This window comes from Camelus ferus, chromosome 22, assembly GCF_009834535.1.
Source record: "Camelus ferus isolate YT-003-E chromosome 22, BCGSAC_Cfer_1.0, whole genome shotgun sequence".
Taxonomy (NCBI): Eukaryota; Metazoa; Chordata; class Mammalia; order Artiodactyla; family Camelidae; genus Camelus; species Camelus ferus.
Window position 1 is genome coordinate 20,823,407 of NC_045717.1, and position 23,036 is coordinate 20,846,442.

At 46.7% G+C, this 23,036-nt stretch overlaps 1 protein-coding gene across 7 annotated transcripts in view; it reads left to right on the forward strand.

The window, feature by feature from the left end:
- The window catches only part of PDE4A (phosphodiesterase 4A), a 34,155-nt gene extending 23,856 nt beyond the window's left edge, over positions 1-10,299 (forward strand). For 5 of the 7 annotated variants that reach the window (XM_032465622.1, XM_014554792.2, XM_032465620.1 and 2 more), the window contains 9 exons: positions 791-884; positions 2,413-2,636; positions 3,750-3,848; positions 3,943-4,107; positions 4,344-4,443; positions 4,564-4,718; positions 4,957-5,079; positions 5,460-5,642; positions 7,724-8,691. In XM_032465622.1, the coding sequence (XP_032321513.1) occupies positions 791-884; positions 2,413-2,636; positions 3,750-3,848; positions 3,943-4,107; positions 4,344-4,443; positions 4,564-4,718; positions 4,957-5,079; positions 5,460-5,642; positions 7,724-8,413 (1,833 nt within the window). In that variant the 3' untranslated portion in view covers positions 8,414-8,691. Of the gene's footprint in view, positions 1-790; positions 885-2,412; positions 2,637-3,749; positions 3,849-3,942; positions 4,108-4,343; positions 4,444-4,563; positions 4,719-4,956; positions 5,080-5,459; positions 5,643-7,723 lie in introns of all 7 variants that reach the window. The other 2 variants (XM_032465619.1, XM_014554793.2) reach the window with 1 other exon arrangement.
- The last annotated feature ends 12,737 nt before the right edge of the window (positions 10,300-23,036 follow it).

Below are 23,036 nucleotides of genomic sequence, written 5' to 3' on the forward strand. Positions count from 1 at the left end.
TGTACAATGTCACAGCAGACGCTTGTGTGAAGTGATATAGGGGGACCGGGAGGAGCCCCTAAGCCTGGTTCTGGGTATACTCCGTTCATCTGTGCATCTTTCCACCCCTCTGAGGTTGGCGGAGTAGGGGCTATGATGGGAACCCCCCTCCCCTGGGTGACTGAACTAGGGTTTCCTCAGCTCACTATTCTTCCTGCTCCAGACAGACCTCTCCACCCAGAACTTCCAGACTGCATTCCCTCCTTCCAAATCACTCTGGGGGCTGGGTGTCAGGACCCCAGGGAGTGGAGTCCCTGTCTGGGAAGACCTGGGCCAGGGGTAGCTCTGGGAAGGCAGGGGTTAAGGGGCCTGCGACCTGCCCCCCTTTCCCCAGCTCAGCAGCTCGTTGGAGGGACAGTTGCTAAGGAGACTCCCATCACCATGGTGACAGGATTCTCCTGACTCCCCATTGGCTCCCTGTTAGACAGGAGCCCCTCCCTTCCACAGGTGCCCCTCTGGCTCCTCCTTGGGTGGAGAAGTGGGGAATATGGTGAGAGGAGCCCCTCTTCCTCAGACAGGGAAGGATATGCTGAGTTCCTGACTCCCCAAGCCTGGGGACCCCCACCCAGAGCCTGGAGGAGAGGAAGAGCTGACCCCTCCCCTCTAGCAGCCTTCTGAGGGCTCTGTTGGCTGAGAAGAGAAGGAGGAGAGATTCACGGGGTCTTCAGAAGTTTCTTGGAAGGGACTGACTTCCCACCCACACCCCTGCCATGACCCCATTGTTCCTTCCTTCTTGCCTCCTTCACTTTAGTTCAAGAGGATGCTAAACCGTGAACTCACACACCTGTCAGAGATGAGCAGGTCAGGAAACCAGGTCTCTGAGTACATCTCCACCACATTCCTGGGTGAGTGAAGGGCAGCACTTCTGTCTGTGTTGAGGGGTGCATACCTGGACTGCAGGGGTCCACCCCAAATACTGGGTCCTGTTGCTCACATTCGCTGGAGGGACCCTGACTCTCAACTCCCCAAAGGTCAAAGTCACCGTGCTCAAGAGTTCCCACATGCCTAGTGCCCCAAATTCAGTGGGACCTCAACTTCTATAGAACCCCCACATTTAAAAATCTCTCCAAGCTGAAAAGCTCCAACTCCAGGCTCCAAACTCAGTGGAATCCCATCGGAACTCTGAAACTCAAGACCTCAGGAAACCTCCAAACTCAAATGGAAATCTGTAACTTTAAAATGCCTCCAGGTTGAAAAGCCTCCTCAAATTGAATAGAATCTCCAAATTTGGATTTGCTCCCCCAAACTCAGAAGATCTCCCAAACTCAAGAGAGCTGCCCAAATGCAGTAGAGTCCTCAAACTTAAGGAAACCCCTGCCCTTAGGAGCCCATAAAAGACCCCCAAGCCTTTAAAAAACCTTGAGCTGAAAAGTCTCCCAAATTCAATAGAATCGCCAAACTTAATGTGATCCCCCAAATTCAGTAGACCCCCCTAAACTTTAGATACCCAAACTCAATAGGATCCTCAAGCTTAAGAACCTATGTGATTCCCCAAACTTAGGAGAATTTCCTAACTTAGTAGAACCCTGAAGACGAATTCATTAGAACTCTCAAGCTCCTGGAGACCTCCAACTCATTTTAACCTCTGAACCCAAGAGTCCTAGCTGAGGATATCCCCCACAAACTCAGGATAATTTATCACCAAAGGTGGGTCCACAAATTCAGGATACCCTCCCACCAAGCTGGAAAGGTTTCAGAGTTTCAAATGCTCCCGCCCACGGGCGTGTGGTGTTCTGGAGTTCTGAGATCCAGCCAATAAGAGCACAGCATGCAAATGACCCCTGTTAGGCCCTGTCTTTGACTGGTGGTCCCCAGGTCACAATGGGTGGCCCTGGCTGGGCTCTGGAAGCCCGTAAGAGCTCAGGAAAAGGGCTCCTGGGGCTGGCCCCCAGGCAGGCTGGTGTCCAGGGGGTGGGGGTGGGGGTGGGGGTCCATGGAGCCAGAGAGCACCCTTCCCTCCCACCTCCCAGCGCTGTCCACCCCTACCAGCACTCTCAGTCACCATGGGGGGGTCTTCCCTGCTGGAGAAGTTTCCCTGCCTATCCAGGGCAGGCAGCGGCTCTCTCTAGCAGCCCCAACCTGCTTCCTGACTTCCCACGCCACCCCCCTGCCAAACCTGGTGACTGGACTAGGGCTACCCCACAGCTGCGGGCTGGCCCCCCGGTCCCCACTCAGCCCACCACCTCCCAGAATTCCTACCTTCCTTCTGGTTTCCATCCCATGAGTAACCAACAGTGTGGCACCCAGAAGAGGTCTGCCCTCCTGGGTGAGACTTATCAGGGCATGAGGGTGGGGGGTGTGGGGGAAGCCTGAGGACCAGATGAGGGAGCCTCTGTGGGGTACTCATGCTTGCCCCTCCTCTGTCTTCTGCAGACAAGCAGAATGAAGTGGAAATCCCATCACCCAAGATGAAGGATAGAGATAAACAGCAAGCACCACGACAGAGACCCTCCCAGCAGCCCCCGCCCCCGGGGCCACAGTTCCAGCCCATGTCTCAGATCACTGGCGTGAAGAAACTGATGCATAGCAGCAGCCTGAACGATTCCAACATCCCTCGCTTTGGGGTGAAGACCGACCAAGAGGAACTCCTGGCCCAAGTGGGTGGGGGCCCAGCGGGGGCTGGCTGGAGAGGGGCAGGGTTCTCCTGCAGCCCAAAGAAGGACTGGGCTTCGAGTCAGCCTGGGATGAGGATTCAGGTGTACCTGCTTTATGAGACTCTCTGGAGAGAGGTAGTAAAGAGAGCAGGATAGGAAGGAAGTGGTCTCAGCTGGAGTCTGGCCTCAGCCTGACCCCACAGGGGGCCCTGGAGAGTGAACAGAACCAATGAGTTGAGCCCACCTTGAGGCAAGCACGCTGGCCTTTTATACCCTTGTGTCAGTCATTGGCTGGGAGCTGTCCCCAGGGTGAATGGTGTTACCCCCTCCATATAGCTCCTATGGGGAAGAGCACATTTTTGAGAATGGACAGCTTTGAGTCTTTGTAAGCAACTGTCCCAGCAGCTGGGAGGGATGGGGGCATTGACCACTGAAGGGAATCTGGGCCCAACCCAAATAGCGTCCACTACAGGCCAGACCTGGATTCACCTCGTCTCCTGGCTTTTCCGTGAAACGTTACGCCAAGGGGCTCCCACATTGATTTGTACAGCTGATTCAGTACACGCTCAGTGACTCACTCAGCTGGCATTTATCGTAACCCTCTGTGTGCCAGCGCTGGCCAGTGTTCCATTCAGTCACACAGTGTTCATTGAGCACCTATTCGGTGCTGGTGCTGTTCTGGATTCTGGGGAGACATGGAAAAGTAGCCTACGCTCCTTTCTTCCCAGCACTCATGAGCAGTTGATCTTAGAGGCGGAGCTGTGCTGTGGGGTTGGCCAGCCTGGGTTCACATCCCAGCTTTGACCCTTGTGAGATGCAGGGTCTTAGGGAAGTCCTGTCATTGCTGAGTTTTGGTTCCCTCACCTGCCATGTGAAATCAACTGCTTAATGCAATTCTTGGTGGATAATACACATTCAGTAGACAGTCAGTGGAGTTGCTTTGTTATTTTCTGACCCAGTAGGACCTGGGCGGTAAATTCTGTGCTCCTGAGCACACCACACACAGGGTGAGCAATAATGGTGCCACTTTCAGACCAGGGTTCTGAACTCCTATGAAAAAGTCTAGAGGGCCCTGGGCCTTGGCGGCTCCTGACCTCTGGCCTCCATCTCCACCAGGAACTAGAGAACCTGAACAAGTGGGGCCTGAACATCTTTTGCGTGTCGGATTACGCCAGGGGCCGTTCCCTCAGCTGCATCATGTACACGATATTCCAGGTAGGGTGCGCTGAGTGGGGCAGGATGAGTGAGGAGGGAGGGGCAGGGAGCTGAGGGGCCACGGGGAGTCACCGCCTCCCACACCTGCCCTCAGGAGCGGGACCTGCTGAAGAAGTTCCGCATCCCGGTGGACACGATGGTAACATATATGCTGACCCTGGAGGACCATTACCACCCTGATGTGGCCTACCACAACAGCCTGCACGCAGCGGACGTGCTGCAGTCCACCCACGTGCTGCTGGCCACACCTGCGCTGGACGTGAGCACTGCCCGGCCCCCATGACTGCCCAGCCCCATCTCTCTCTGTGACTTCCCATCTCCAATCTCCTGTTTCTCTCTCCGGTCCTGGGTATCTGACATCCATCTCTCTGACCCTGCTTCTCTCTCTCCTGACCCCCATCTTTCTTGACCCCCCCATCCCTCTCTTAACCTGTCTTTCTGACCCGCCATCTTTCTAACCCCTGCCTCTCTCTGACTCCCCTCTTCTCCCCCAAGGCTGTGTTCACGGACTTGGAGATTCTTGCTGCTCTCTTCGCGGCTGCCATCCATGACGTGGACCACCCTGGGGTCTCCAACCAGTTCCTCATCAACACCAGTGAGTGGCCCTCCAGGGGCGGGGCTGCTGGGCTGGACGCGGGGCCTGCAGTGCCCCTCCTTGCGGGCGCCCCTGGTGGGTCCTCCCTTCCTCTGACTCCCCGACTGGCCTGGGCCACAGATTCAGAGCTGGCGCTCATGTACAACGACGAATCGGTGCTGGAGAACCACCACCTGGCCGTGGGCTTCAAGCTGCTGCAGGAAGACAACTGTGACATCTTCCAGAACCTCAGCAAGCGCCAGCGGCAGAGCCTGCGCAAGATGGTCATCGACATGGTGGGCTGGGCGAGGGGCGGGGCCAGAGCGGGAATGGTCGCCTTTGGGGAGGGGGAGGGATTTTGGGGAGGGCCAGGTCTGAGGGTGGGCTGGAAAAGTCCCTGGGTGGAGAGGCGTCCATTGGGAAGGGTTGTGCAGGCTGCTGGTTGTGCTGAGCAAAAACTTCAGACGCCTGGGTCATGTCGTTACAGCGGGCCGTCAGGCTTCAATGGCCCCTGTGACAATTCATTGCCCACAGGTGCTGGCCACGGACATGTCAAAGCACATGACCCTCCTGGCTGACCTGAAGACCATGGTGGAGACCAAGAAAGTGACCAGCTCGGGGGTCCTCTTGTTGGATAACTATTCCGACCGCATCCAGGTGCCCTCACACACACACCGTATTAGGAGACTGGACTGTTTCCCTCCCCTCCCTGCTTAGGTCTGGGTTACTGCCCCTCTCTCTGCTGACAGCTTCCAGGTTTTCCAGGTTACCCATCGTCCTGTCTCTTTTTCTCTCCTCTCCCATCTAACCTTTTCTAACTCCTACCTCTCCATCCCATCTCCCCCATCTCCTCTACTTCCCTCTCCCTTTTTTCAGCAGCCCCTTTCTCCGCCTATTTCTCTTTCCTATAACTCTGCCTCTCTCCATCTTCCCACTACCCCTTCTCCCCACTCTCCTTCCAAGGTGGGAGGTAATGAAGTCCGGATCCTCAAACTGGGACGCAAGCATGGCCTCTGAAGGTCCCCCACCCCTTGCAGGTCCTGAGGAACATGGTGCACTGCGCAGACCTCAGCAACCCCACCAAGCCGCTGGAGCTGTACCGCCAGTGGACCGATCGCATCATGGCTGAGTTCTTCCAGCAGGGCGACCGTGAACGCGAGCGTGGCATGGAGATCAGCCCCATGTGCGACAAGCACACGGCCTCGGTGGAGAAGTCTCAGGTACAGTCTCAGGGTCCTGCTATAAGAGGGCAGGGCATCTTGACCTGGAGCTCCAAGGCCCAGGAGGTTCTAACCTGCCCATCCACAATGTTAGGTTTTTCTTTGTCTGTTTTTTCCTTCTCTATCTTGGTGGGAAATAGTTAACACTTTCTCCTCCGCAGAACAACTGAACTGAGCCTCTGGGCTCATAAGTTCTAGACCTGCACCCAGACAGTTCTAACTCATTTGTAGCAACCACCATAGCATCGATAGTAACACTTACCTGGCCCTTGGTTACAGACCTCATGTCCATTCAGCCTCTCAGTTTCCCTGTAACCTGGCCACTGATGTTGTGCCTGAGTTTTGGTGGATTTTGAAATGAGATAAAATGACTTGTCTTCATTGTGTGCCTACTTAATTTAATAAGGGGGGCAGAAACACAACCTCATAAAAGACAACACCAGAGTGTGAATGTGAGAGTTTCTCACCCTCCCAGCTTCCAATCTCCTCCCTGGTAAGCTCTCCTCTTCCCAGTTCGGTGTGTTCCCCCTTCCAGTCCAGGGTTATCCAGCCTCAGCACTACTGACTTTTGGGGCCAGATCATACTCTGTGGTGGGGCTGTCCTGTACATTGTCCAACAGGACAGCATCCCTGAGCTCCACCCATTAGATGCCAGCAACACCCTCCCCTTCTTGTGGTAACAACCAAACATGTCTCCAGACACTCCAAATGTCCCCTGGGCACACACATCACCCCCAACCCCTGATGAAAGCCAGTTTTATCTGTTGTGTTATGTATTTAGGTTCATAGGCAACTTAATAGCAATAGTTTGTGGGTTTAGCTTTTTAAAAAAATATATAAATTATATCCATATATACCTATTTTTAAAATATTTTATTTATTTTTTGTTTCTTTTATTTGTTTTGGGGGGTTAATGAGGTTTATTTTATTTTACTTATTTATTTTACTGAAGGTCCTGGGGGTTGAACGCAGGACCTCATGCATGCTAAGCACACCCTCTACCACTGAGCTATACCCTCCCCTCTAATATATACCTATTTTCATACATACAGCTTTCCTTTTCTTCCCAACAGTGACTTGGAGATCTGTTTACATTATTACCGATAGATTACGTTTGTCCTTTTTGACTACTGTGTAGTATTCCCACAGACGGAAATAGATAATGGTTTGTGTGGTCATTGCCCTGCTGATAGATATTTAAGTGTTTACTAGTTAGGAATTCACAGTGACTTAAACAAGATAAAGCTTTATTCATCTTTTTTTTTCTGCTTATGTAAGAAAGGTCTAGAGAAAGGGAATTTTGCTCTCTTTGGCTTCACAAAGTTGGCAGGCACCCCAGAACTTCCAGCATTTCTCTTCTATCATCTGAAGCATGGGCATGCTCTCCTCAGAGGTGTCTCTTGTGGTCATTGAGGCTGGTGAAGCTCCAGCCATTCCAGCTCCATTCCAGAGAGGAAAGGTCTTGCCAGCTGAGGCAGTCACCAGCATCTTCCACCAACAGGTGGCCACATGGCCACCTCCTCTTTGCTAGGGAGGGGCTGGAAAATGTAGTTTTCAGGTGGAAGCATTGCTTCCCATAAGAAAAAAAAATCAAGATTCTGTCAATAAGGAGAAGATGATATCATGGTGTTAGCCAGTAGTCTGCCATGAAGTTATTTCTAGTTTCTCTCTGTTGCAAAAAAAAATGCCATAATGGGAGGAGGAGGGTATAGCTCAGTGGTAGAACACATGCTTAACATGCATGAGGTCCTGGGTTCAATCCGCAGTACCTCCATTAAAGGAAAATTTTTTAAAAAGTTTGTAAATGCCATAATGAAATCTGTGATGTACCACGATTTTTTAAAAACTAATCCCCAACTGATGTATACATGGAGGTGTTTCCAGTTTTTGTTTACATCACATATGTGGGGTTTTTTTTCTTACTTGTGCAAGAGTTTTTCCCGGGTGGATCTGGAGAAGCAAGATTGCTAGGTCAAATGAGATCAGCATCTTTTAAATTTTATTAGCTCCCACAGCATGGTGGTGCCATCTGCACCACAGACCACCCCCATTGGTTTATTCCTTCTTTCGCCCTCCCTCAGGTGGGTTTCATTGACTATATTGTACACCCGCTGTGGGAGACATGGGCTGACTTGGTCCACCCAGATGCCCAAGATATCCTGGACACACTGGAGGACAACCGGGACTGGTACTACAGTGCCATCCGACAGAGCCCATCGCCACCACCCGAGGAGGAGCCTGGGGGACCAGGCCACCCTCCCCCACCAGATAAGTTCCAATTTGAACTGACGCTGGAGGAGGAAGAGGAGGAGGAGTTGTCCACCGCCCCGGGTAAAATTGGAGTGCAGGAATTGTCCACAGCCCAGGATGCATCCCCCGCTGAGGACCCGTTGGAGGTGGATGGCCAGTACCGGTCTACAGAGGTGGAGGTAGAGGAAATGTACTTGACACAGCAAAAAGACTCGGCAGATAGTGTGGCTCCAGGCCAGGACGAGTCCGCGTCCCCAGATGCATCTGTGGATGCTGTAGGCTGCAGCCTTCTCCCTGCCCTGTCTCCTGAGGGCCCCCCTCTGCCTGCCTTGAGGACCCCGCCCCCTGCAGAGGAGGACCCGGGCCTTCTGGGCCTCCCCTCCATGGCGGCCGAGGTGGGGGCCCAAAAAGAGCATCAGGCTGCCAAGAGGGCATGCTGTGCCTGCACAGGGACATCCAGCGAGGACCCACCCACACTCCCAACTCCTGGAGGGTGGGGGTCAGCTGGAGACCTTACCTGAGCCTCAGCCCCTGCACCCTGTTGCCCTCCCTGCCTCCCGCCACCACCATCACCCCCCGACCTTGTCCACTGCCTCAAAGACTCTTGGGCCTCCTGAGAAAAAAGAAAACAGAAAAGTGGGTTTTTTTCTCTTTTCTTTTTTTCCCCTTTCTCCCCACCCCCACCCACGGGGCCTCTTTTTGGAGGTGGGGGCTGGGGAACAGGGGGCTGAGGTCCCGGAAGGGATTTTATTTTTGGAATTTTAATTGTTACATTTTTAGAAAAAGAAAAAAAAAAAAAGAAAAAAAAAAACAGGATGAAACACAGCAACTGTAGATGCTCCTGTTCCCGGCTCCCCTGGTCCATCTCCAACCCCCTAGCCTGTCCCCCAGGTTCCAGGCTCAGTCTTCCGGCCTCTTCAGGCTCTTTGCCTGGTATAGGGTCTCGCTCCAGGCTTTTCTTCTGAATTTTGGAGGGTCTCTAGAACCCAGCCAGAAATAGCCATTCAGGGTGGGGCCCCAGGGGCGGGGAGGGGGGCGCACTGTGGGGGACCCTGCTCCAGCCCCTCTCTGGCTCGTCGCCCTCACCCCAGAAGTCTTCCGCCTCATTTTGCACAAACCTGGCAATATTGACTTGGGGTCAGGCAGTGGGGAGCTGTGGGCTTTAGGATGCAGGGGTTGGGTGTGCAAGGGACATTCACACCACCAAACTGGGATCTGAGGTCTGAGGAGGGCCTGATCCTCCCTCCACTTGCCACCCGCTTCCCCTTCCACCTTAGTTTCCGTTTGAATTTTCTCTGTTTTGGGGGATTGGCTTGGAGCCTTGCCCCTCGTTTCAGCTGCTTCTCCTCTTGTTTCTGCCTTAACGATTCCCATGGCCATAGGAGAGGGGGTTGCAGTGGCTCCCCCCTGCACCTTGGGTGAGGTGGGGCCAGGCCCAGAGCCCTCAACCTGGGCACCCTCCTCCTCAGCATCTTCCTGCCCTCTCCCCAACCCTTTGCCCTAGGAGGAAGCAATAACAGCGTACACCCACATCCCCTTTCTGGGCAGCCCTTCCCACCCTGACGCCAAAGTCATTTCTCCTTTGCCCCGACCTTGCCAAGCCTCTCCCTCTTCCCCTAGCCGTTCCCTGAGCAATACAACAGACAGAGGCAAGGCCATTTTTCTCCAAGCCATGGGGGACTGTTTGGAAGGAAAGGCCCCCTCTTCCCGCTCCTCTCTGCCCCTGGACCTGGTTCTGCAGCTGGGCAGGCCAGGCCCCCACCTCTCTCATTTCTCTCCCCTCCAATTCTGAGCACACGGTACTGTAGCCCCCAGCTTCCCCCAGCCTTCCATTTGTCTGTCCGTCCCAGTGGGGAGTTCCACCTGCTCCCACCCCCATGATGCTGTAACAGGGTTCATTTTTGTAGCGAAAGTAGTTTCAGTCCCAGCCGGTGACCGGAGTGGGCCTTTTTTTTGGTTTTTCTTCCTTCTTTCTTCTTCTTTTTTTTTTTTTTTTTGTACATACTGTAAGGTTGGTTTGTAAATTATTCTACAGAGGCAAAAAGGGAAAATAAACTTACCCTTCCTCCACTGACTCAGTCAGGGGAAGGCGGGGTGGGGGTCTCCTGGAGGGAGTCTCCATTCTGGCTGTATTATACAAAACTGTACCATAGACCCTGGAAGTGTGGACTCAGCACTGTTGTTTAATGAGGAGTCTTGTCATCATAGTGGGTGAGGGCTGGGCAGAGCCTACCCCTCCCCCTGCCCCAGGGCTGGACCTGATTGGCAACTGGGGATAGGGGACCAGGGGAGGTTGCAGGACCCCTGTGAGCTGCTTGAGTGTTGTCCACTTTGACGATCAGTCGGTCTGCTGATCGATAATCAATCCTTTGATGTTGTCTCCAATTAAACCGAGGCTTTCACCAATCTTCTTGGCTGATGTGGCTTCCTTTCCCATCCTGTTTCTCAAGGTGCCTCCCTCCTGTGCTTACTGTCTGGGGGGATGGGGCTGGGGATGACTAGCAGCGGGCTCTGTCCCTACCCCTCCCCAAGCAGATAGAACTTGAGGGGGGGCAGAGAGTTTGGCTGGAGGGAGTGCTTGGACCTGGGCCAGGTCCTGACACAGGGGCTCCAGGTGGTAAAGTGGAGGTTTAGACCACGCAGTCTTTGGAGGCCAGCAGACCCAGGTAAGCCTTGTTTCTCTCACGTGGAGCTTATCTGACGCAACTCAGGTTCTTACGGTACCTCGAAGTCATTCCTGGAAACCAAGTGCACTTGATTGACCACGCCTCCACCATCTGGTTACCAGCTCAAGATAAAAGCTCTTGGGTCAAATTCTGCCTTGTGGACATTAAACTTGATTCACAGGCACGAGAGAACTTACATCTGTAAATTCCATGAAGTCCCAGCATCTGGCCGTTTTGGTGTTGCAACCTTCATGTTGCAGTAAAACAAAACCAAGGGGGGGAAAATACTTGAACATGTTAAAGCCTGTGAATCTTAGGATGGGTATCAGGCAAGCTGAATCCTCCAAGTTCACACAGAACCAGTTTGTGATTTTAGCTCTGTTTTTCTGTGTTCATGCAAGGTTGGGGAGCAAATGAGTCTCAGATATTTTAACCAATCTACATATTTGAATACTGTTAATTCCACCCATGGGAGCCCATTTTTCCAACCTTTATCAGGCTAATGAACAAGCCCTGATTTCACCAATAAAGTGTTTCTGACATTCATTATGCTCATATAGCTTTCATTTACTAATGAGCAAAACTTCCCATGTGGATAAAGATAAACATAGAAGAAGTGTTTGTGGATGCAGGGTTTTGGATTAGAATACTGGCTGCCTCTGGAGTGTAATAAACACACACACACACACACACGCACGCACGCACGCACGCACACACACACACACAGTTCTTAAGTAGTTAAGCACAGCGGGATCAGTAAATGTATGTATTTGTAGCACGTGTCTTCCAAAACAGAATGAAGGCAGCTTTCAGCTGGATCTGAAAAAAGATCTACCCACCTTTTCTGCTAATTATCCTTAGCAGCCAAGGACTCATTTGGATCCCAGCTCTGACTGTGTGACCTGGGTGTAACTTCCCTGACCTTCAATAGTCTCACTTACATGTTTTGGTTTTGGTTTTTTTGGGGGGAGGAGGTAATTAGGTTTATTTATTTTTTTAATGGAGACACTGGGGAATGAACCCAGGATCTCGTACATGCTAAGCATGAGCTCTACCACTGAGCTATTCCTCCCCTCTAGAGGAAGGGGAGTTTTCATTTTCCTTTACATTAAGTAGCCACGTGTAGCCACGACTAGCATATCAGACTGCACCATATTGACACTTAAGCAGGAGAGTTAATGCAGAGGATTTAATGCCTATCAAGTTTTGCCTGCTTGACCTTGGCTTAAAGGTTCCTAGTAGATATCCTGGCTCAGAGAAGCAGGGGCCAGCCTGGATCCAGAGGGGAGGAGCAAAGCTGGAAAAGTAGGTAGAAGTTTCCAGGGAATCTGAATTTTGCGCAAGAAGTGATGAGGAGACACAGACGTTTTCCCAAGGGTGTTTCAAAGGGAAGCAGAGTCGGGGAAAGGGTGTCAGGCTGGGGGTCAGGAAGCGACTGTATCAATCTCAGCCTGTAGGGGTTAGCTGGGTGGCTCCGGGTGAGCCTTCTTGCCTTGGGCCTATTTCCTCAAGTGTACAAGGGTAGGTGTGATGTCCCAAATGCCTCCTGAGTTGAGATTTGGTGACAGTCTGACAATGTGGGTCAAAGGGCAGAGGTGGCATATGACCATCAGCTGGCTCTTTAAAATTCTCCCGTTGGGGAGTTCATCTTTACTCTGGGAAAGGTGACCAAGGGCAGAGAGGCCTTATAATCTGAACAGAACAGGGGAGCCTAGGGAAGGGGTGGAGTCGGCTCATTCTCTGAAATTGACATCAACTGCTTGCAGGCTACAGTGGTCTGGGGCAAATGGCTCCACCTCACCCAGCCTTTAGAGGGCTCTGCCCTCTGCTAAGCTCATTAGTCAGATTATTTTATCGACTTTCCAGCTGTCCTTGAGATGCATACTATCACTTTGCAGATGAGGAAACTGAGGCAGAGAATTGATCTCACAGTGCTGAGAAATTTCAGGGAAATAAGGCAAGGATCTCACTTCATCCAAGGCCTGTTTGACAGTGATAGCTGCCAGGTACTTTCATTATCCCTATTTTATTTCACATGCACAAAATCCTGAGATGTGGAACATATTTTCCCCTCTTTCACAGCATTAAAAATACAAGGAAGTAAAATTAAAAGAAGACAGCTTTATTTTTTCAACTATTGGCAAATAATGAAAAGATGGACCATCCTGGGTTGGGCAAAGCACTTTCATAGCTCTTTAGTATTGGTAGAAGTCAGCACATACAGCTTTCCTGGAGTGGTCTGACAATATTTATCGAAAACGTAGCTGTGCATGCATTTTGACACAGGAATTGCCCTTTTAAAAACATTTATCTTAAGCAATTGGATGAAAACCTAAATTTACAGGTACCAAATACCCATTCTAGTATTGGTCGGAATAGTGAAGAATTATTAAGAATCCAGGTGTCCAACATTAGGGAGTCACTAAATTATGCTTCCTGTATGATTCACTTATTAAGAACAATGAGGTGGATCTATATTTACTGAAACAAGAGGTTCACAGTAAGAGCGGGTTTGAAAACTTTCTGCATTATATGACCCTACATATGTGCATAGAAAAGGCAGGTTGTCTGTCAAAATACTAAGTGTCTCCAGTGGTGGGATTAAAAGACATCTGTGTTTGCTGTTCCGTCTTCGATATTTTCTGAGTTTTTGCAATAAGCATGTATTACTTTTATAATCAAGGGGAAGTTATTTCATAATCTGAGGAAATAAATAGCCGGTATTTGTTATCTGGGAGCCACAAATGTATGGTAGATAAGCACACAGACTCTGGATTCTGGTTGCGACTCTGCCAGTTAATAACTGAGTTTGAGCAGATTATTTCCTCATTCTGAGCCTCAGTTTTCCTCACTGTAAAATTAAAATAATAATAGCTCAGGTTTGTCAGCCGATTACTAAGTGCCAGGCACTGTTTGTTTTACATAAATTATTGCACTTAATTCTAGCAACAGTCCTATAAAGTAAGTCCTATGATTATAAAATGGGTCACAGGCCAGGAAGGAGGTACGACTGGGCGCTTGACCCACGTGCGCCCCCTAGAGTGGGGCTGAGGAAGGCGCGCACGCGCAGACGAGTAGGAGGCGTTGCAAGGACGCGCGGGAGATTTTCCCCTGCGCTACGATTGGCTGTCGTGGTGGGTTTTAGCCAAGAAAGAGCCAATGAGAAGCGCGACCGCTTCGCGTTTAGAACCCGAGGACTGCAGGAGCGGAGGAGCTTGAACCGCGTCAGGTGCGACAAATCCTGAGGCGGGTGAGCGGACCTGGCTTCAGTCCCTTCCTAAGGGTGACCCCAGCGCCGTTCACATTTTCTTAGGGGGGCCCTGGCGTCAACTCCTCTTTCCTGAGGAGGACCTGGACATCCTCCTGAAGTGAACCCTAGCATCGTCTCTTCTTTCGTAAAGTGACGCCACCGTTGTTCCCACTTACTTAGGAAACCCTGGTGTCAGTCCCATTCCTGATGCCTGATGAAGGCCCAGCATTGTCCCTCCTGAGGGAGAATGACACTGGCGTCGCCCCCTCTTCCTGGGGTGAGGGGGGCAATCCCATGTCATCCTTTCCCCCAGGGTCATCCTCCCTTCCTCAATGGTCCCCAGTATTGTTCCTCCTTCCTGAGAAGGGGCCTGGCACTGTCCCCTCCCTTCCTGAGGGCTTGCCATCATTGCCATCCCTCACCCTGAGGGGACCCATTATCCCCCTTCTCCCTGAGGGTAATCTCTTCCTCCCTTGCAGTTCGAGGCAGACCCTTGCAAGGGCTTCAGTGGTCCCCATACATGAGACATCCCAAAGCCCCCTCCTGTGCTTTTCTGCCCCCAGTTGGGGAGAGGGGAAGGCAAGATGCAAATCACCCTCAAAATGTTTGGGGGGTGGTGAAACTAGCTGTTAAAGGAACTCACCACGTCACATGAGAAATCATTTAAGGAACTAGGGCTGTTTCTCCTAAAATGGGAGCCACAAGACAAATTTAAAACTGCCTTAAAATATTTATCAAATGCTTCTCACAATTCCTGACATCATTAGCAGGTGCTTATTAAGCGAGTGGATATGTGCAGGTTGTTACCTGAAAGAGGAGTTACTCTGTTTCATGAAGTTCCAAGAAATCTGATGGTACCAGTTAAAGTGAAGTCAAAAGGGCTTCTTGGGTTGAACTAAAATCCTAACAGCCAGAGAAGCTCTACTCTTGCACAGAGCTAGCAAAATCCACACCCTTGGAGAAGCATCTAGAAGACCTGGCCAATTCCATTCAATCCCACAAATGTTTATCATATATCCATTGTGACCAAGAATTCATCTACTCAACATTCAAATATGGGTGAGGCTCCTTTTGTGTGCTGGTAAATGGTGAACAAGATGAAGAATAGAATAATTATGAATACAAGGCCAAACATACATTGTTGATGACTTCTGCAAACTACTTTTTCCTAGAGAACTTCTCAGAGTTTCTGGATGTACATTAATGAACATTTCTGTCCACCTACCCTGTTGACTATGGGCTACAGGAGGGCAGAAACCATGTCTTCTGCTTCCAGTTGTAAATACACAGTGCCTGGAAGATGGTAGGCACTGAAATATTTGTTGTCCCTGCCTCCTCTCCTCACTGGTGAATCCTTAGAGGAACTGAAAGATGGTCAGGGAGGGTGAAATACGATCTGTAAGGGGAAGACATGGGCTAGAAATGAAAAAGAATCCACCTGTGACAGCTGAGACTTAAGAGACACCAGCTCCTTGGCTAATGATATTAATCTTTCCTGACCCTGAAGCTGAGAGCAAGGGAAGGCAAAGAGGCCAGCTGACGTCAGCATCAGGTTGCTCGGTTTCAAATTTCCCACAAAAGTTACCTAAATCAGCTGATTATATCCCAGAGGATCCTGAGATACGTAGTCTAAAAAGTGTTCCTGGGTGTCCAGTTTAAAATGCAGTGTCACAAAATCAAAGTTACAACCCTGAGGTGTGGATCTGGTGCTGGGGCTCACAGGAGCGATCCTTCCTTCCTTCCTTCCTTCCTTCCTTCCTTCCTTCCTTCCTTCCTTCCTTTCTTTCTTTCTTTCTTTTCTTTCTTTCTTTCTTTCTTTCTTTGAAGTTGATTTATAATGTTAGTTTCTTGTGTACAGCAAAGTGATTCAGTTACACATATACATACTTTTTTCAGATTCTTTTCCATTATATGTTATTACAAGAAATTGAATATAGTTCCCTGTGTTATACAGTAGGTGCTTGAGTCCTTTACTTAAAGAAAAGTTTATTGAAGTATAGCTGATTTACAGTGTTGTGTTTCTGGTGTAAAGCAAAGTGATTCAACTATATATATACATACTCTTTTTCAGATTCTTTTCCATTGTGGGTTATTACAAGATATTGACTATAGTTCCCTGGGCTACACAGTAGATATTTGTTGTTTAACAGTACCTTGTTGTTTATCTATTTTATATGCAGTAGTATGTATCTGTTAATCTCAAACTCCTATTTTATCCCTCCCACCACCTTTCCCCTTTGAGAACCATTAGATTGTTTTCTACGTCAAATGCCTTTTAAACAGGGAGCTTCCTGGACAGATCTGAAGTTGTTTTTTTATTTATGAAAAATGTAACTTCCCCAGAAGTTTTGAAGAATGCTAATTAAAAAAGAAATAGGAACAAGCCAAGATCAGGGCATTCTACACCCTGGGGCCCCTCCAATCTTGCTCTTTTTCTTTCCTTCTCTGGAAATAGTTCCTTTTTTCACCCAGAGGCCCACAAGAGGGTGCTGCCCTCCTTTTAGACTACACTTCCTGTATCAGCCCTGAGGGTCTTGGGAAGCTACAAAACCATCATAAAATAAGACAGATGGGTTGGTGGAAGCACTGATTTTTCACAGTTAATGAGAGCCAGTGAGGAGTGAGGAATCTTTAAGTAATGCAGGTATAGTGCTCTTAGGTTATCATTATCATTCTAACTTTAACAACCTTAAAAATTCAGATTAATATTAGCATTTCAGGTTTCAAGTACTAACCTTGTTCCTAGTCAATAATACTACATTTATTGTATTCTTACTGTGTGCCAGGTGCTAGGTACTGTTACTATTACCCATTTTACAGAGGAGGAAAATGAGGCACAGAGAGGATTTACACCTAGTATGTGACAGATATGGATCTCAAACGTAGTCTGTTTCCTGTATGGTATTTTTAAAATTTAATTTCCTTAAATTCTATCTTCTGCAATACTATACATTCCTACTAACATTTATATTTTAAAACCAGGATCCCCAGTGTTCTCCCTACTTGCTGCAAGTAATAAGTTCTTCCTTCTCCCGATCAAAAACCAAACAAACAAAAACCAGAATACACTCCCAAGGGAGAAGATATTCATTGAATTGAAAGCAAGATGCTCTAGCATCTAGAATTACAGTGCCCTTTACAGAGCTGAAATTTACCTTAGATACTGTCCTGTTAACAGGAAGTTACTCCCTCATCATCACTATAAGTCCATCCTGTCTTTTACCTTCATCTTTTCTCTTTCTATACTGGAACTTCCCCTCAGTCTATAAACATGCTTTGTCTTCTGAATCTTCAAAGTAAAACCTCAAGTCCTCCCTGAACCCTTTGTTCCTCTCTAGCGATCATGTGTACATTCTCTGCCTCTTCTCACGAAAATGTCTCAAAAGAGATGTTCTCATTCTCGGCATCCTTCACTGATTCAGTGTTGTCTCCTTGGCAACAGTGCCTATTCTAATGAGGCACTCAGTAAACATTTCTAGACATAGTCTATTCCTTTACCCTCACAGTGCTACTGAAATGGTTCTCAGTAAGGTTATTTTCCAATTGCTAAATCCAAAGAGCATTTGAAGGTCTCTATCTTTCTGAATCTCTCTGTATTTTTTTGAACTTTTTTGTATTTAATAGTGTGATTCTTTAAAACTTTTTGTGCTCAAAGTTTTCACCACTTGGCTTCTGTGACACTATACTTTTCTTAGTTTTTCTCATAATTTTCTGCTTCTGTTATGTTTCTACTGGAGCTCCTCTTACTCCCATCTACTCCTTAAACGTCATGTCTCAGAATTTGCCTTTAACCCATTTGTTCTTGTTCGTGTCTTGAAATGTGGTCCCTGGACAAGCAGCATCAGTATCAACTGGGAACTTGTTAGAAATACAATTTCTTGGCACCCACCGACTGAAAAGAGAGACCTCTGGAAAATTCAACATCCATTTATAATTTTATCTCTCTCTCTCTCTCTCTCTCTCTCGATATAGCAAACTAGGTATAGGAGGGAGCTTTCTGAACTTGATAAGTTTCCCAGCAATACTCAAGGCATAGATTACAGAAAATCTTCTGGCAAACATCAAATTCAGTGGTGGAACATCAGAAGCAGTCACCTTATAGTTAGAAATAAGACAACGACACCCACTGTTGCTGCTACTAGTTAACATTGTACAGAAGGCCTTAGCTAATGCTGTGGGACAAGAAAAAGGAGTGGGGAACTAATGAGTGGTGGAAAGATGCCATTACACTATCATTACTTGCAGGTGATTTGACTATCTGTTTGAAAAAAAGATACTTACAAAGAGGCTGGTGGAAGAGCAATATATCAATATCAACAACTTTCCTGGATACCAGAAATACCAATTTAAAAGGATCAGTGACTAAATATCTCACTGACAATAGCAACAAGACTTATAAAACTCCTACAAAACCCACTGCAAGTCCTTTGTGGAGAACTTATAAAGCTTTCCTGAGTACAGCAATATCTTCATTAAATTGACATATGTATCAAGTTCATGAACAAAGAGACAAAAATCTAAAAATGTTTTTCTCCCCAACTGGATAATTTTAATGCAACTGAATCAAAATTCTGATTTTTCTTGGAATTTCATCCTTTACAGGAAGGAGTAAATATGCAATAATAACTCAGACTTTTTTTCAAAAAACAAGAAAAAAGAAAAAGAGGGGGGAGAAACTTGTTCTATCTGCTATTAAGATGTTATAAAACTGTAGTAAGAAAAAAAAGGTGGGGGAGACTATAGCTCAGAGGTAGAGTGTGTGCCTAGCATGCATAAGGTCCTGGGTTCAATCCCCAGTCCCTCCAAATAATAATAATAAATAAACCTAATTACCTCCCCCCCAAAAAAAAGAAACAAAAAATAAAATAAAATAACACTTAAAATAATAGTAAATAATAAAAAATAAAACTATAATAATTAAAACGATGAAATTGATGCAAACATGGATATTTAGGTCAATGAAACAGTAAAAAGTCAAAACAGAAGAGTGTCCATGCACAAATGGGAATTTTGTATGAATGGGAAAGCATCTCAAAACAATGGGTAAAGAATGAATTAGCGATAAATCAACAGAAGAAGAAAGTAAAGAAACAATCCCCTTTAAAATAGCACCCAAAGTAATAAAATATCTGGGAATAAATCTAACCAAGGAGGTGAAAGAATTATACACAGAAAACTATAAACCATTGATGAAGGAAATTAAAGAAGACTTTAAAAAATGGAAAGATATTCCATGCTCTTGGATTGGAAGAATCAATATTGTTAAAATGGTCACACTGCCCAAGGCAATCTACAGATTTAATGCAATCCCTATCCAATTACCCAGGACACATTTCACAGAACTAGAAAAAATCATAATAAAATTCATATGGAACCATCAAAGACCTAGAATTGCCAAAGCATTACTGAAGAGAAAGAAAGAGGCTGGAGGAATAACTCTCCCAGACTTCAGACAATACTATAGAGCTACAGTCATCAAGACAGCATGGTATTGGTACCAAAACAGACATATAGACCAATGGAACAGAATAGAGAGCCCAGAAATGAACCCACAAACTTTTGGTCAACTCATCTTCGACAAAGGAGGCAAGAATATACATTGGAATAAAGACAGTCTCTTCAGCAAATGGTGTTGGGAAAACTGGACAGCAGCATGTAAAACAATGAAGCTAGAACACTCCCTTACACCATATACAAAAATCAACTCAAAATGGATTAAAGACTTAAACATAAGACAAGATACAATAAACCTCCTAGAGGAAAACATAGGCAAAACATTTTCTGACATACATTTCAAAAATTTTCTCCTAGAAGAAATAAAAGCAAGAATAAACAAATGGGACCTAATGAAACTTACGAGCTTCTGCACAGCAAAGGAAACCAGAAATAAAACAAGAAGAAAACCTACGGAATGGGAGAAAATTTTTGCAAGTGAAACCGACAAAGGCTTGATCTCCAGAATATATAAGCAGCTCATACGACTCAATAAGAAAAAAATAAACAACCCAATCCAAAAATGGGCAGAAGACCTAAACAAGCAATTCTCCAAGGAAGACATACAAATGATCAAAAAGCACATGAAAAAATGCTCCATATCACTAATTATCAGAGAAATGCAAATCAAAGCTACAATGAGGTATCACCTCACACCATTCAGAATGGCCGTCATTCAAAAATCCACAAATGACAAATGCTGGAGAGGCTGTGGAGAAAGGGGAACCCTCCTACACTGCTGGTGGGAATGCAGTTTGGTGCAGCCACTATGGAAAACAGTGTGGAGATTCCTCAAAAGACTAGGAATAGACTTACCGTATGACCCAGGAATCCCACTCCTGGGCTTGTATCCAGAAGGAAATCTACTTCAGGATGACACCTGCACCCCAATGTTCATAGCAGCACTATTTACAATAGCCAAAACATGGAAAACAGCCTAAATGTCCATCAACAGGTGACTGGATAAAGAAGATGTGGTATATTTATACAATGGAATACTACTCAGCCATAAAAACCGACAACATAATGCCATTTGCAGCAACATGGATGCTCCTGGAGAATGTCATTCTAAGTGAAGTAAGCCAGAAAGAGAAAGAAAAATACCATATGAGATTGCTCATATGTGGAATCTAAAAAACAAAAACAAAAACAAACAAACAAACAAAAACAAAGCATAAATAAAGGACAGAAATAGACTCACAGACAGAGAATACAGACTTGTGGTTACCAGGGGGGTGGAGGGTGGGAAGGGATAGACTGGGATTTCAAAATTGTAGAATAGACTACACTGTATAGCACAGGGAAATATACACAAAATGTTATAACTCACAGAGAAAAAAATGTGACAATGAGTGTGTATATGTCCATGAATAACTGAAAAATTGTGCTGAACACTGGAATTTGACACAACATTGTAAAATGATTATAAATCAATAAAAAATGTTAAAAAAAAAAAAAAAAGAATGCATGAGCCAAGAAATGGTTTGAAAAGTAAATGGTTGGGGAGCATTGGGCTATCCATATAAAATATTAAATTCCTACTTTATACCATACATACCGACAAATTCCAGATGGATTTTTAAAACAGTGCAAAATCAAAACTTCTATTTTAAAAAATATATATATATTTTAAATGTCTTGATGTGTCTATTAGCATTCTTGGTTCTAACAGAATCAACAAAAACTAACTCTGGCTAACATAGGCAGAAGCAGGAGACCATAACTTAACACATGGGTAGGAAGCTGCAGAAAATGACAAGAACCAAAGTCCGTCTTAAATATGACTGGAAAGGGAAGAACCATCAAGAAAAAGAGTGATCAACTTGATCGTGTGTATTTTTATAAAGAACATCTACAAACAGCAGGAATATGATTTGTTGCAACTACTTGGGAGGGTGATCTGGCAGCATCTAGGGAAACTGCTTACCCTGGATCTAGTGAGTTCCACCGCTTAACATCCATGTGGGGAAATATACACACTTGTGCCCAAGGAGACACAATTAAGAGTAGGTGTTGCAGCCTTATCTGTAATTCTGAGAAACTGGAAACAACCCAACGTCTGTCAATAGTGCACGAGATAAAACAGAACATCCGGTAGCTGGTGAAAGAATGTGACATCACAGATAGCTAGATCTTCCTGCGGGAGGAAAAGTAGGTTGCAGAATGATACAGGCAACATGTTGCCACTTCTGTAAGGAACTACATAGAACATAGAATACTGAAGATTATTTTTTAAATTAAGATTTAGAGGGAATAGAATGGAGAGATAGTAAGATTTCAGCTTTATCTATAATGTTCTAACTCTTTTTAAAGATAGCATTTAGGGAAGGAAAAGAAGAGAGATTGTAGGCATTTAACAAGTGAAGAGTGTGGCCCACAGGGCTTGCATGGTCTGGTCTCCTGACCATCTCTTTGTTTAGCCTCTCTGTTCTGACACCCTCTCAGAGCTTCATCTAGACTTGCTTCTCAGTGCCACAGGACTTTTGCATGTGAGGCTTCCTCTGTCCAGAATCTTGCCCCTTCTTCCCTCACCTAATTTACACTTATCAGTGCCTTTGGATTTCTGTGAGAAAACCACCTCCTCAGGAGTGCTTTCTCAGGGCTTCTGACCTAGGTCAAACTCCTGTCCTTCAGAAAGTTTAGCTTGGAACTTAATTACATCAGCTTGGTGTGATTATTTTATTAACTCCAGCTCTATGGGAAAGGGATGGTGTCAGGCTTGCCCCTCACTGTGTCTGAACACCTCGCTTCATGCCTGGCACAGAACAGCCATTCAAGAATGATTTATTGGAAGCATTAAAGACTAAGGGCTTGGAAAATCTGTACTTTCCAAAAACAATTGTATCTTGAGTCTTCAAACCTAACACACTCCAAACCTTCGTCACTTCCCTTCTATAATAGCAGATTCCTCCAAGGGTCCCTATGCTTGGCTGTTTAAGCTTTGAAACTACTTTGGATCATTCCTAATTCTTCACTCTCCATATCTAATTAATCTCTTCACCTGTGGATTCTACTTCACTCCTACAGCCATTTGCCTTTTCCAAACTGCCTTCCTCTCTTACCTGGCTACTGCAACAGCTGTTTATCTAGGTTTCCCCAGGGCACTCCTATCCCCAGCCACACCATTTCCACTTGGCTCCCAGAGCCATCAAATGCAGATTTAATCGTGACCATCATTTGCCTGTCAGCACAGTGGTATTATTGCTTCAGCATCTGGCTTATCTGAAGAGTGACCAATGGTCCTAGTTTACTGGGACTGAGTGGTTCCTGGGATACCAGCCTTTCAGTCTTCAAACTGGAAAAGTCCCAGGCAAACTGGGACGAGTTGGTCATCATACTCCCCTGCCAGGTTGTAGTTTCCATGAGGGCAGGGATCATTTGAGGCTTGAACACTGCTGGAGCCCCACTGCCTAGCAGAGTAAGTCCTAAAATAAAGTTGTTTTTTTTCAGAGCTAGAAAGTGAACGTAAATAACTCACTTTTGTTGGTCTAGCAGCTCACACAGGGCCAAGTGCCCACTAGGTGTCCAAGTACCATTTCTGTAGAAACTGTTTACCTGAATGTTGATGTCCAAACTGCTTTACTGAATCAGCTAAACCTAATATCAAGACCAGGGCTCTAATCTCTTTGAAAGGAAACACCACTCTGGGGCAGGTTGTATGGCTTTTGGCAACCGCATTATGTGTAAATCCCTACTCTAGATTAGATCATTCTTTCTGGCTATACACACTGACCC